The following is a 13,492-nucleotide window of genomic DNA, read 5'->3' as shown; positions in this document are numbered from 1 at the left end:
GCCTTGGGATGACGGGACCTTCATCAGCCATCCATGACCCCACTGGGCTGGTCTTGCCCACCTCCCACTGTCTCAGAGCTCAGCAGTGAGGGTTGGACTGCGTTGCAGGCTGCAGCTGGAAGGTCCCTCCCGGCTCGTGGTGGTCACGGTGATGGGACACTAACAGGCCAGGGAAGGACAGCATGAGACAGGGAGTTTAACTTCCATGCTCCTCCCGTAACCTGCAGGGGATGTTCACTGCTGCCTTTAGGAAGGACCCGAGAAAAAGATGGAGCCACACGCTCCCGCCTCCTCTGTTTCCTCCAGCCCCACAAATGGCACGTCTGTCCAGTTACTCAAACCAGGAGCATGTCCAATCCATCAGGAGGTCACATGGCTCCTACCCTAAGTTGTTCCTCAAGTGTCCAATTTCACCCTGGTCTGAGCCACCAGCATTGCCGGTCTGGACACCTGTGACAGCTCAGCTGGCCTCGGTCTCCTGTCCCCACCCCTTTCTAGTCCAAAGCCAGTGTGAGCTTTTAAAGAGTGGATCAGACCATGTCTTTCCTTTGCTTAACACCCCTCTGTGGTTGTCCAGGCCTCTCAGACTGTTGTGGGCTGAATTGTGTCCCCCAAAATTCATGTGTTGAAATCCTAGACCCCAATACCTCAGAATGTGACTGGATTTGGAGATAGGGCCATTCAAGAGGTAATTAAGTTAAAACGAGTCCCTTGGGGTGAGCTCTAATCCAGTCTGACCGGTGTCCCTATGTGAAGAGAAGATTGAGACACAAACATACGCAGAGGAGAGACCACGTGAAGACAGAGAGATGGCCGCCGTCTACAAGCCAAGGAGACAGGGCTCAGAAGGAACGGACCCTGCTGACGTCTTGATCTTGGACTTCGGCTGTTTAAGCCACCAGTCTGTGGCACTGCGGTGTGGTAGCCCTGGCAGACTAATGCATAGACTAAAATCCAGCACTTTCCAGGACCTACAAGGCCCTGCGAGACCTGCCCCTGCTTTCCCTCCCTTCACGTTTCAGCTTCAAATGTCACTTCCTAAAGGAGGCCTTTCCTCACCTCATCGCTCTGTCTAAATCGGGGTCTCCTCTCGCGGCCCCTTGCCCAAATGTCTCATTCTCCCTCATAGAATCTTAATTCTTTCCTTCATAGGCCTCTTCTTGGTTTTAAGTATCATATTTCACTGCTTTTGAGATGCGCACTTTCCCCCATTGGAACATTTCTGAGATTTCTGAGGCGTTACTGCAGTCAGTGGTGTGTCAGATTTGAATCGTTGCCTTGAGTTCTTAGTGACACAAAGCATAATGGCGAACCTGATGGCATCGTCCTTCGATTCAGGGCAATGCCGTGGAAATGCATCTGTGTGATTGTTTGATTACTACCTGTCCTCCCCGTTAATCTGGTAAGCTCCGTAAGGACAAGGCTGCCCTTGTTCCCTTCACTGCCGTTACCCCCATTGTCTAGCGTGGTACCCGGAAGCATCTCTGAGATGACGGACTAACTAACCCTGCCAGCAATCAAACGTTGATCCCTTTCACTGAGGGCTTCCAAGCTGGCAGTCCACAGATGGGTTTGGGGTATTCGTACACCTTTCCCCCCACCCCTCAAAGACGTAAGAGTCCTCATTCAAAAGTCTCCCCGGTTGTGTTGCACACTCACCTCCCCAGGAGAAAGCCTCAGCCTGTGATGGAGGAAACATGCCCCCACCTTCTCTCCTCGCCCCAGGCCTTTGGGCAGCTACTCCAAAATCCCAAGGAAGTGAATTTCGACTTTGGAAAATGTCACCCACTTGGAAGGGCCTCTTGAATGAGAAAACTCATTTATAAACTCTCTGGGCAGCTTTTTTTTGCCCTTAATCTTTTGACCGTTGTGTAAATGGCAAGCTGCCCTTTTGTCTTCTCTGCTGGAAAATTCAGGGTGGCTGATTATGCAGACGCCTGCTCCCTGGCAGGCCCAGTGACTCTTTTTCCTGCAGTGAATGAGCACTGGGTCCCTAGTCTTCAGGGCTCCCTGTTTGAGGCGACGCCCTCGTCAGGAAAGCCTCTTTTGAGCCTGGAACCGAAGCCAAGTTTGCAGTGGGGTTTAGGCACGTCCAGCCACGTCCTTTAAGGCATTTAATTCCCCCACATCCCACCAAGGATTGAGCTCTGCGATCATGTTTAAATGTCACACGGGACTGGAGTGAGGGCCCGACTGTCCAGGTGGGGGCAGGGTGCTTGGACAAAGAGAAAATGAACACATTGTAAAGGTCGCCCTCCCACCCTCTGGAGGAAGCTGCTGTTTGCGGGCAAGTCTTTCACCAGGGACCTGATTCAGGGCCTTCCGGGCACAGCCCCTCTGTCTGAGACACCCCAGCCCTGACTCAGCTTTCGGGTAGATTCCGAGGGGCCCGAGGAAGACAGCCCGGCCACTCTTCTGTGACGGGCCCTGGAGAAAGTATGCCCTTCTCCCCACTGGAAAAATAATTCCCATTCTTTCCTTAATCCACAGGCTGTGGCTGTAAATACCTGAGCAAGCAAACATCTCCCGGGGCTGGTGGGGATTTAGGCTCGAACCAGCCCAGCCTGATGGCACGTACAGAGCTGAATAAACCAGGGCCCAGGTGGGGACAGGCGCTGCCTATGACAGGGAGAGAGCGCACAGAAAGCTGGGGGGCCGGGGCAGAGCCAGCCCTGCATCCAACAGGGGCTGAGGGCCCCAAAGCACGTGCCATAGCATCTGCCTTCCCTGAGCCCCCCCTGCCTTGACTGTCCTCTGCTGGGACTTTCTGAGGGCGTCCCTCCTCAGGTGGAACCCCCAGCTCCTGCCTTCCCCTTCCTCTGCGCTCTTTCCTGAATGTCCCGACATTTTCCCAATGTCTCTGGACGTGGGTCCTGGCATCACCACAGACTGCTCACCCAGAGGCCCTCCCTCCCTTCTCCCAATGGCTCCGAGTCCCACGTGTCCTCAAGGTAAAGTCCTACCTAGTCCCAGTTCCACTTCACTCACAAGGACCTTCATTCGTCAAGCATGAGCTTACGTTGACTTACACCCGCTGCTCTTGGCGCTAAGGATAGAACCTAGCGTGCAGGCAGGCAGATGCGTCATTGTGAGGCAGTGATGCCCTGCGTTAGAGGGGGTGGGTACCGAGTACCGAGTACCTAGTACTCCCCAAGCGGGAGCTAGAAGGAGGTGATTCATGCTCCCTGATTGGGTAATTCGGGTGGTGCAGGACCCCAAAGGGGAGGAGAGGTGTGTGCCGACTCTAGACCGCAGGCAGTGGATGCCCGGGCACGGAGGACGGCTGTGCTGGGTTAGTTTGAGGACTGGTGAGAGGTTCCGTGGGAGTGTGGGGAGGGGAGGATGTGGAGGGAGGTCATTGTCCGGGATGGAGACGCTGGGCATGAGGGAGCTTTTGGAGGCAGGATGAGCAGCACTGCGTACCACCTGGAGTGGAGATGAAGGGGAGAGGGCGTCTGTGTTTCCGGCGAGGGTATCGCTCTGTACGATGACTGGCAATGCGGCCAAGGCCCTGCAAGCAGCAGGGTGAGGCAGCCGGGACGGTCTGGGAGACAGGCCTGCCTCTGAGCAGCATGAGGGGCCCCTAGCATCACACACAGGCTGTGGTCCCCAACAGGGGCTCTGAGGTCAGCCCAGCCCGGGGGTTGGACAGAAGATGCCCTGGCCCCTTTTCCCCGGGGCCAGCAGGTCCCATCGGCATCTCTGCCCCCTTCTCGCTCATTTAGGTCGGCTGTTTCCTGAAGACCCCCAGGTTCCCCATCTGGGTGGTGTGTAGTGAGAGCCACTTCAGCGTCCTCTTCGGCCTGCAGCCCGAGCTCCTGCGAGACTGGAGGGCCGAGAGGCTCTTCGACCTGTACTATTATGACGGGCTGGCCAACCAGCAGGAGCAGATCCGGCTGACCATCGGTGCGACGCCTGCCACCCGTCCCCGTGCATTCCCTGGGGAGCCTCCAGACCCACTGGTCAGGGAAACCGGCCATAGCCGCCCACTCAGGGCAGTCAGAGAGCGGTGCAGCCACACTTGAATGTCAGGACTGGGGGGCCAGAGGGCGAGTGTTAGTGGGTTCTGCATGACAGGGCCAGAGTTGTGCCTTGAGGAACGGATGGCTTTAAGGGTGTATGGTGAGGCTGAGACCATGTATATTAGAGCCCAGAATACTTTGCAGACAAGTTTGGGTTTTATTCTCTAGGTAGTGGGCAGACCTGGGAGATTTTGGAGCGGGGGAGTGATGGGATCAGATGTGTTTTTAGAAAGAGTTATTCTGGTAGCAGGAGGAAGGGGTGGGAGGCCCGTGAGGAGGTGCTGTGGTGTCCAGGTGAGAACCGATGGGCAGGAGTGAGGGGTCCAGCTGACATGAGAAGAGGGTCGGGTGCCAGAAGAGTCGGGTTGCAGGAGTTGGGCTGTCAGTGCCAAGCCGAGGGCGAGCTCAGGCCCTGGCTGAGTGTGTGCCTCTGTCCTGCTCCCCAGACACCACCCAGACTGCCCCTGAGGACCGAGACGATGACCTCGTCCCTCCGCTCGAGCTCTGCATCAGGACCAAGTGAGTCGGGCCCACTCTGGCGGTAGAACCTCACCTGAGTGGCCGGGAGAGTGGGGGGCGGGGGCGGGGGGGCTTTGCCGGAAGGAAGGGAGACGCCCCACCTCAGAGGGCTCCCTGCACATTGGGAAGACACAGTGCTTGGGGCTTGCTCATATATAGCTCTTTGTGGTCACTGTGGCCCAACTGGGAAAGTGTGTGATTTGCGGGGTGACGTGTCTTCAGACAGCCTCTGACAATGTCCCTGTAGTGGCGGGGGGTGTGTGTGTGTGTGTGTGAGTGCACACCCCTTGAACCTCATGAGGCCCCCTCCTCATTCAAGGACCCCCAGGGCGGTGAGTGCTGTTAGGCCCAAAGGAGGAAGGACAGGTTAGGTTCCCTAGGGGGCGGGCGGGGGTCTTGAACAGGACAGAAGGTGGGAGGGCCTGGCCCCGCCAGGGTGTAGCTCAGAGGCGGCTCTGGGGCAGCCACACCCTCTGTCTGGGAGGCGCGTGCTCCATCTTTCTGCTGGTGCGGGCTGGGCCTTCTGAACACTGAGCAGAGGTGCCCCCTAGCCCCAGAAGCAGGTGGGGGTCCGTGGCTCCTCTCATCCAGCCCCTCAGTGTTTGAGAGGAGGCTGAGGTTCCGGGACTATGGGGGGATTCACGACTCACTTCACTCATGAGTTCTCTGGTGGGGCCCCAGCCCTGTGGAGAATTGGGGGGTTGGAACTCTGGGGAGTTCCCAAGCGTGGGCAGGCCCTTCACAGAGCCTTTGTAACTTGGAGGCCTCAGGGTGCAATGGGAGGAGTAGGCCAAGGAGGGGGAGTCCTGGACTCTAGTACCTTTTCTGAGGGAAGTGGTACAACTTGCAGGCATGGTGAGTGGGTGCTGGAGCCAGGCTGCCTGGGTGTGAGTCCTGGCCTTGCCCCTTTCTTGGCCATGAGCCACTGGCCTTCACCTCCCTGTACCTCACGTTATCATTTGTAAAATGGGGATAATGGCAGCTCCTGGCTCCCAGGCTTCCGAAGGGCACCGGGACGTTACCAAGTGCTCTATAAGCTGCTCTCTTATTGTCTCAGCCACTCACGACTCGGTGTGACCTCAGGCAGAACCTCCATTTCCCTGTTTGTAACATGATTGGGCTTGGGGTGGAGGGACTGGGCGATGGTGGAGGCCCTGCGCTCCGACCACCTGAGATCCAGGGGGCGTGCCGGAACCTCGGGGCACTGCTCGCTCGCAGGCAAGTGAGCCCTTGAATAGAGTCACAGAAAGAAAAAGGATGCCATGTACACAGTGGGAACACGAGGGAGGGGACATGGGAGACGTCAGGACATCGTATCCATTTGTCCATCTGCTCCCCTGGCCACCTACCCGCCCACCAGGCCAGGGACGAAGCATGAAGCATTCCTATGGGGTCATGTGCCGGCGTTTCTCTCGTCAGGAGGATTAAAGGCACATGCAAGCCGCTTTCCTTTCATGTACAAAGGGCCACTCATTCAGCGTGATGAGAGAAGGGCAGCAGCAGGGAGAGGAGGTGACACCGGCCTTGGCACCTCCTACAGGACCGGGTGGGAGGCCACAGGCCGTCCTTCCTGCAGGTGGGCCTGCCAAGCAGGGCTCTGACCCACACCCTGGGCACAGGCTCCGCGTACCTGCACACACTGGGGCCCCTCACTGAAGGTGGGTCTGCCTCTGCACCCCTCCCAGGGGCGGCGCACCACCCCAAACCTCCCCGCCCATCTGGAGTAACTCCTCTTTCGCCAGGAATGGTTCCACGGCCTGCCTCACCAAGCACCCCCCCCCCCCATGGGCCAGTGATTGGACTTCTGGGGCTCAGCCCTGATTGGAAAGTGCTTGAAATGACTTGTAGCTCTGTTCTGTCAGGGAGCTCAGTCCAGAGACACCTGAGTGTGAATGTAGGCCTGGGGCACCTCTTCCTCTCCTGTCAGCTGTCCCCTTCTCCCAGGACCTATGTCCCTCGTGTACCCACAACCATGTGCCGTGAAATGAAACAGTGAAACGGTGTGGGGGAGGCTGCAGAGGCTGCATGCGTCTGAGAGAGCCCCTGTGTGGTCCAGGCTGAGTGTCTGTCCTGCTTGCTCTCCCCTCACCTGTTGCAGGAGGCGCCTGGGCCCCGGCCTCTCAATTCCTCCCAGTGCTTGTCACAGACAGGAAGTCATGTTTGTGCAGCACACAGGCTGAGGGACAGTTGGCCTGGGACTCCGGTCGGCCCAGCCCCCGCCCAGCCCCCGATGGCTGAGGGATCCGAGTTCTGGCACACCGGTGTCCGGCTGTGGCTCCCCCGTTGGGAAGAGTTGCTCTAGAGTGTGGTCCTTGGGCTTTCCCAGGCATCCCCTGGAGGGTCCCACCCCCAGGGGTTCCAGTTCCATCGGTCTGGCGGGGGGCCCAAGAATCTGTGTTCCTGAGGAGGTCCCAGGCGCTGCTGCTGCTGCCGTCTGAGGCCCACACTTTGAGAACCTGTTCCGGTGTCTGATGAGAGCAGTGCCTCCGCATCCCTAGCTGCCTTGTGTGCTCAGGTGATCAGATGTCAGTGAGGTGCTCACTTCCCACCTCTGGCCGCCGCAACACACAGGGCCAGGGTACTGTCTTCCGGCCCCGCTGGCTGCCCTCTCCCTGCCCTCCAGGTATGAGTGCTCCATCCTCCTCTAGGACTTTCCTGATAGCAGCTGCCTGCCTGCTCCATTTCTCCATCACTTGCTCCACTGGGTGGGTCCACCTGGGCAGTTCACACAGTGAGACTTTTCCCAGCACTATTCCCAGAAAAGCGGAGTGCGCGGGGGGAAGAATGGGACTGCTGGGCTTCCCCTTCTGTCCCCATCAGATAACACACCACTCTAATGGGAAACAGCAGGCCTGGCCTGTTCCAAGGGGTTTGGATTACAAAGGCTCTGCGTTTGTTTTCATCCCAGATTCTCAAACAGCCCAAAGGCAAAAACTTGGGAAAGTGGCCTTCAAGGTCAGCGAGGACCCACTGCACGTGGGCTCTGCCTTGTGAGGGATAAGGCCTGCTCCCCAAAGGAAGCCCCTGCCTTGATGGGAAGGGGGTATGTGAGCCCAAGTCAGGTCATTTCTAAGGCTAGTCAGATTCAAAGCACCTGCCGAGGTACAGCGAGTGCTGGCTTGGATCCATAGAAAGATCCTTGGTCACCACTGGGCATGTCCCTTCCTTTCACAGATGGGACGGGTCTCTCCAGAGTAGGGGTCTGTGCCCAGGCCGTACCTCGAGTCACAAGCAGCACAGGGCCTGCGGCTTCGGCCCTTGTTGTCCCAGCCCAGGGAAAGGTCACTGAGCGGGCAGTGTGATTTCCCGCCACCTGGTGTTGTTGCCATGGTGACATTGCACAAGAGCAGATTGCGGGTTTTGCTTTTGGAGAAGAACACCCTAAGCTGAACAGTCACCGTGTCGTGTGCCATGTCTACTGTTCAGTATGACGTGTGTCTGGGCCTCAGAGCATCTCCTGTTACCTTCACTTATGTCAGGAATGTGGGGTCTGTCTCCTGCCCCGATCCTCTGGCTGTTCTCTAACCATCTCAGCAAAAAACAGGCTCCTTTACGGTCGTTTCCCAACATGACACACACAGTGACCGCTCTCAACCTTTCAGCCGTGCTAGAGTGGGAGAAAAAGAAACAGTTGTCAACAGTCCAGAGAAAGAGGAAAGAACTCATAACCAGGGCCTTGGGCTGGGCCACAGATGTTTCTGTTTGGAGGCTCAGACAAGAAATTGAAAATGGAGTTTCGTCTGGGAATGGTGCCTTCTGGGGCCTAGGGCCCAGCGCCCCGCTTCCTCAGTGGTCCCCCACCTGCCATATGGGCCTGTTCCAGCCTTCACACCTCTGCTGACATCCTTTTTGCCTCTCACCCATCGTAGGAGGGTTCTCTGGGTGCTCCTTCTGCCTCGCCGGCCTGCTTCTGATTCTCCGCCCTGCAGCCTGCATACACCTGCCCTGGGAACCCTCGTCCCTGGTTGGGTTCCCAGCACCGAGTGCCGTGCTGCAGGGGCAGAACACAGGAGTGTGTGGGCCTCAGCTGAGTCCTGCTGAATTCTGAGATGTACTTTTACTGGTCAGCAACGGGGGCTTTAAAACCAGGCCTGCGCTCTCCTTGCTGATACAGGCTCTATCAGGGATCTTCCTCCCGACTCTGAAATGCACCAGTTTCACCAGTGTTGAAAAGCAGTTGAGGCAGTAACTGCCATTCTGTTGTGGCGATGGCTCCAAGAAGAAAGGGCCTCCTTTGTGGCCAGGAGTGTCACGGAGGTGACACTGAGCCCACCCTAGCTCCAGGGACATGGTACAGTCACAGAGCTCAACCCCTAAGCCAGTGGCCCTCAACTGGGGTGATTTGTGCCATAGGGGATATTTGGCAATGTCTGGGGACTGTTTTGGTTGTCACAGCGGAGAGGGAGCGTCCTAAACATCCTACAATGCACAAGACAGCCCCCACCGCAGAATAAGCTAGCCTTAAATGTCAGTGGTGTCGAGCTGGAGAAACCCTGCTCTACACTCACTCTCAGCCTGCTCCTGAATTAACACTGGACGAGGGTGCTCTGATGCTGTGCCCCATTCGGAAGCGTTTCTATTTTCACCTGTCCCTGACTGCATGTTCAAAGCTCTTCTAACTGTCCTTGTAATTAACTCACAGACTTTCAGAACCATTCCTGCTGGGCAATGTTTCTGAAAAGTGTCTGAGTTTCGTGTCTCAGCTCTTTCCATTTTTAAAACGTCTCTGCTTTGACTTTCCATCATAAATTGCGAATTGCTTCTCTCTGGTGCTTTTAATACTCTCCCTGCTTTGGCACCTGTTGGCTGGGATAGTGGATTAGTTACTTCTGTGCAAAGGCTCAAAAACTAAACATAAATCCCATAGGCTGGCCATACGACTCATGACTGTTGGTGTGGCATGAACATCTAGTGGCAGATAGGTATGGCTTGCAACTGCACTGAAGCCAGACCTCATTTTGCCAGGATCTGCGATGTTTGTAGTTTGGGGGAGCTCATAGGAGGAACTTCCATCTGCCTGTTCAGAGAGGGTAGGGTGAAAGCTGGGAGCGGTGGGGCAAGGGCTGGGGGGGCCAGGCTGAGGATGGATCTTAAAGGGATATAGGAGCCTGGTCCCTTTCTGACTCTTCCCTTCATTTTTGCCATGACTGGTGGGGCGAGAAACCACCCTGGTGTAGGCAGCAGTTTCTCCTTTGCAAATCTGGGTCCCTGAGGCCTTCCTGGAGCCAGGCTGTGGGTGGACTGTCGCTGTCCTCCCTCCCTCCCTCCTGCCCTCCGGGGGCCCTAGCATCCAAAACTTTGGTAAGACACTTACAGAGGTTCATGCTTACCTACAAAGCCTAATGGAATAATAAAAGCTTTTTAATGACACGCTTCAAAACTGCAACGATGATGAACAGAGAAACAAAAGTGAAAATCTCGAGTTGAGTTGCGTGGTAGAATCAATTAAGCCCTGTGCCGTGTGGCTAAAGCACTCCTCATCCAGTTGAGAGGTAGGTAGGTCAGTCTCGTCCCCGAGAACCTGTGATCAGCACCATGTCTTCCCAGCCTGTCTTACCTCCCGAACCTGCTCAGCTGTGCAGGTCAGAGCCGCATCCATCTTCCCTACTGACTGGACCTATGTCAGCTGCCAGGGGACGCTGTCGGGCTCCAGCACCAAACAGTGCAGGCAGTGGGCACTGACCACTTGGGAGCAGTGCCACTTCTCCCCGCCGTGTCACGTTGTCTCTAGGCACAATCCCAGTGTGTCCTCTTCAAGCGGTGATGAATGCTGATGGATTCCATCCAAGTGGCCCAAGCATCTAATGGATGCCTCTGGGTCTGCCTCCCTACTGATGTCCAGCAGCTCAGGAGAAAGTCTAAAGCACCCAGACGCCACAGAATCTCTTAGTTCTTCCACATCCAGTGGGACAAGCGATGCTGTGATTCACACCACACGACGGCTGATGCAGGGGAGGCAGCGTCTGTGGACAAGCACAGAGAGGTCCTGTCGCTGGTTAGGTTTCGAGTACTCTATACGTTACAAAGGTACTGCTTCCCACACTCACTCTGGAGAAAAGCCCTCTTCTGGAGATGTCTGCGCACGTCTCTGCACACCCAGAACCGCTTCTGAGCACTTGTGACCAGAAGGATCCAGCAGGCTCAGGTGGTGAAATGATACCACTCAGCCTTTCACGCTGGAAGGAAAGGTCAGTTGCCAGAAAGCCACGCACCCTCATTTTGGGTGAGATTCCTCAGCATCATAGGGCATTATTAGCAAATGACACTGAGGAGAACACAGAGCTGGTGTGGGAAGGACCAGTTCCCTGACACAGTGTGACATTCCTGACTGAGCAGGATATCCACCGTCCACCCATCTCAGCCTTTTACGCTGAGTGTTTTAATAAGAAGATGCAATTCAGTGTTCATATATGGACCAGATAAACATTTCTTGGGATGTTGTTGGGCATGAATCGCAGGGCAGGGCTGTGTCGAGATTATGCTGAACATTACATTCTCACATTCCCCAGTGGTTATGGAAAGTCTATCCTTGCAGTGCCCTGGGTGGAGCTCAGAGGAAAATGCAACATTAATTGTTCCAAAATGGGCTATATGCAAATATCGTCTCCTGCATTAAACCTCTTAATGGAAGCAAAGAGGCACAGACTCACTGCTAAGCCTGTTTTCTCCAAACGACAAGAAACCCTTTTGCTCCTTTGAAGGGAACGGGCATGGTGGAAAGTATGAAAAATATTCAACAGGGGCACATGCAGTGTTTACAGACACCACGAAGTTACCCGGAATCAGAGGAAAGAGAAGTTGGAAAAACAGACGGTGTATGAACCTCATTGCCTCTGGAAGGCTGTCCCCCTCAACCTGAAAGTCAGGGACACTGACTGATGTGGCAGTTTAAGCCAGGCACAGATTGAAGGACGACAAAGAGCAGAAGGCTGAGAAGCAAGGAGAAAGAAATTCAGTGGGGAGTCTACGTTATTCATGACGTTATTCATGAAGATGAAGAATGTTGGGTTTGTGATGAAACCCCCTGGAGCTTTTTAAGCCTTTGGTTGGGAAATGCAACCGTCTCATTTGCGGGGAGGCTGTTGCCTCCCTCGATGAAGTCCCCATCTCAGGGATGCTGGACTTTCTAATGCAGATCAACAGTTAAAGTGACAGCGCCCATTTTGACTTCCGTCCTGAAGGAAAACTTCAGGTTGTGAGAATATCTCCCTCCTTCCCCAAATCCCACGCGGTGAAAAGCATTTCTAACCCCCCAGCCTCAAACGCCGTGCTCTGGCGTGCCGTGGAGGTATGCAACCTCTGTTTCCTAATTCCTGTAATCTTAGGATACATGTATATGTTAATATACCCAATGCCAGATTTTGCAGGAATATTCCATCTGCCTTAAATGTGATTCCTCTGAATTGTTTCAGCCACAGATTAAAATCATATGTTGGGAAATGTCATGCTTACATGTACAAGAACTTTCATTTTGGCATTGAACTATTGTTAAATTATATCTAAGCCTAATTATCCTCCGTGCTTCTTAGGGTGTCATAAAGTAATTAAAAATGCACATCTGTGTTTTACTGAACTGCCCGCAGCCCGTGACTGCGTCCCCATGCCTCTTAACGCAAAACCCAGAATCCTTACAAGCCCTCCCAGGTCCCACGAGGCGCCGCCCCTCCCGTCGCCCACAGCCTGTGCCACAACTCTCCCCCCCTTTCTGGGCTCCAGCAACCGGACTTCCTTCTGCACCTTGAATGCTCCAGGATGTTCCCGTGTCTCGGTCTTCCCACATACTTTTAAAGTGCCACCGTCAGACACCCCTGGAAAATGGCTGGTTTCAGACGTGTGTGAATTACATTAGCAGAGGGCCCCTGCAGTGCCAGGCACAAAGGAGCTTCGTGGTAAACACTTGTGGCAGGAATGAATGAATGAATGAATGCCCTCCCGCTCCATCGCTGTCCGCTCTCCAGGGTCTTGGGTGCATTTGTGTTTTGTAAGGTGTGGTGTGTCTGTGTGCGTGTGTGTGCAGGGCGAGGTGGGGACGGTGGCACCTGACTCCTCCAAGCCCCTGAGACAAGAACTGCAGGTGGATGAGGGCACAAGGTGGCTCCCATGTGGGCCCTGCAGCTCTAACTCTCTTTTTCTGGCCCCTGCTCGTAGGTGGAAGGGGGCGTCGGTGAACTGGAACGGCTCAGACCCCATCCTCTGAGCTGTCCTGTGTGTAAGCCCTATGGCTCCACCGCTCATCACAGGAGTGACAGCTGGGCCCCAGGCCGCAAGGACGTGTCTCTCAGAAGGGTGTCACCCCCACCCGGGCCAGCACTGCTGCAGAAGCATCCAGGATCTCCCTGCCCCTTCCATGAAGGGCCCTCCCAGGACCGTGCTGCTGCGTGGGTCCCTCCCAGCTGAGCTGTGACTGCCAAGGACAAGAAGGAGGCCAGCGGCTGGGGCCCCTGCTGCCTTTTGTCTGCATCCCTCCCTTGCTCCCCGCTGGGCCATCCCCTTGCCAAGCCTCTGAAATTGTCAGCCCAGGGACCCTGGCACTCGTTATATCTGTGTCGGGTAGGTGGCTTTCTATAAAGCAGGAGTGAAACCCATGCTGAGGGCTGAGACTCATTTGTTCTGCTGCCGCGAAGGAAGCACCAGGTCTGCGTGGATCGTGGCTGGGCTGGAGGGGCCCCAGAGCCCCCGTGACCATGGTCTCTGCAGGCAAGCGATGCCTCTGGTCTAGCCTGACCTCTGCTGCTCTGCCCCAAGTCTAAGGCACTGGGCTCCATAAGCTGTGTGGACCAGGCGCAGCTCAGCCCCCTGACCCCGCCCCAGCCCCCAGAGCCCATCCCAGGGCAGACCTGGGTTCCTTCGGGGCCCCAAGAGGACAGTCATGTGGACCTGGAGGGTAGGCTGGACCAGGCCAAGTGGATATGGAGGAAAGAACCTTCTAGGGAGGGGTCTCTTGGCCACAG

The 13,492-nt window shown here is 55.7% G+C and overlaps 1 protein-coding gene and 1 pseudogene across 6 annotated transcripts in view; both read left to right on the top strand.

The window, feature by feature from the left end:
• The window catches only part of MINDY4 (MINDY lysine 48 deubiquitinase 4), a 107,172-nt gene extending 94,046 nt beyond the window's left edge, over nt 1-13,126 (top strand). For 2 of the 5 annotated variants that reach the window (XM_074340949.2, XM_074340946.2), the window contains 3 exons: nt 3,726-3,906; nt 4,469-4,541; nt 12,690-13,126. In XM_074340949.2, coding sequence (XP_074197050.2) covers nt 3,726-3,906; nt 4,469-4,541; nt 12,690-12,738 — 303 coding nt within the window. In that variant the 3' untranslated portion in view covers nt 12,739-13,126. Of the gene's footprint in view, nt 1-3,725; nt 3,907-4,468; nt 4,542-12,689 lie in introns of those variants that run through there. The other 3 variants (XM_074340947.2, XM_074340954.2, XM_074340953.2) reach the window with 3 other exon arrangements.
• LOC141573219 (oxysterol-binding protein-related protein 9 pseudogene) lies at nt 5,775-12,821 on the top strand (annotated as a pseudogene). The gene is made up of 2 exons (XR_016021026.1): nt 5,775-12,430; nt 12,690-12,821. The product of XR_016021026.1 is annotated as an oxysterol-binding protein-related protein 9 pseudogene (transcript).
• Nucleotides 13,127-13,492: the final 366 nt, after the last annotated feature.

The sequence above is a fragment of the Rhinolophus sinicus genome, chromosome 4 (assembly GCF_057876585.1).
Source record: "Rhinolophus sinicus isolate RSI-liver-muscle chromosome 4, RSI-T2T, whole genome shotgun sequence".
In the NCBI taxonomy this organism is placed as follows: Eukaryota; Metazoa; Chordata; class Mammalia; order Chiroptera; family Rhinolophidae; genus Rhinolophus; species Rhinolophus sinicus.
The sequence above is the reverse complement of the archived record's forward strand: the minus strand, read 5'-3'. Positions and strand labels throughout refer to the sequence as shown.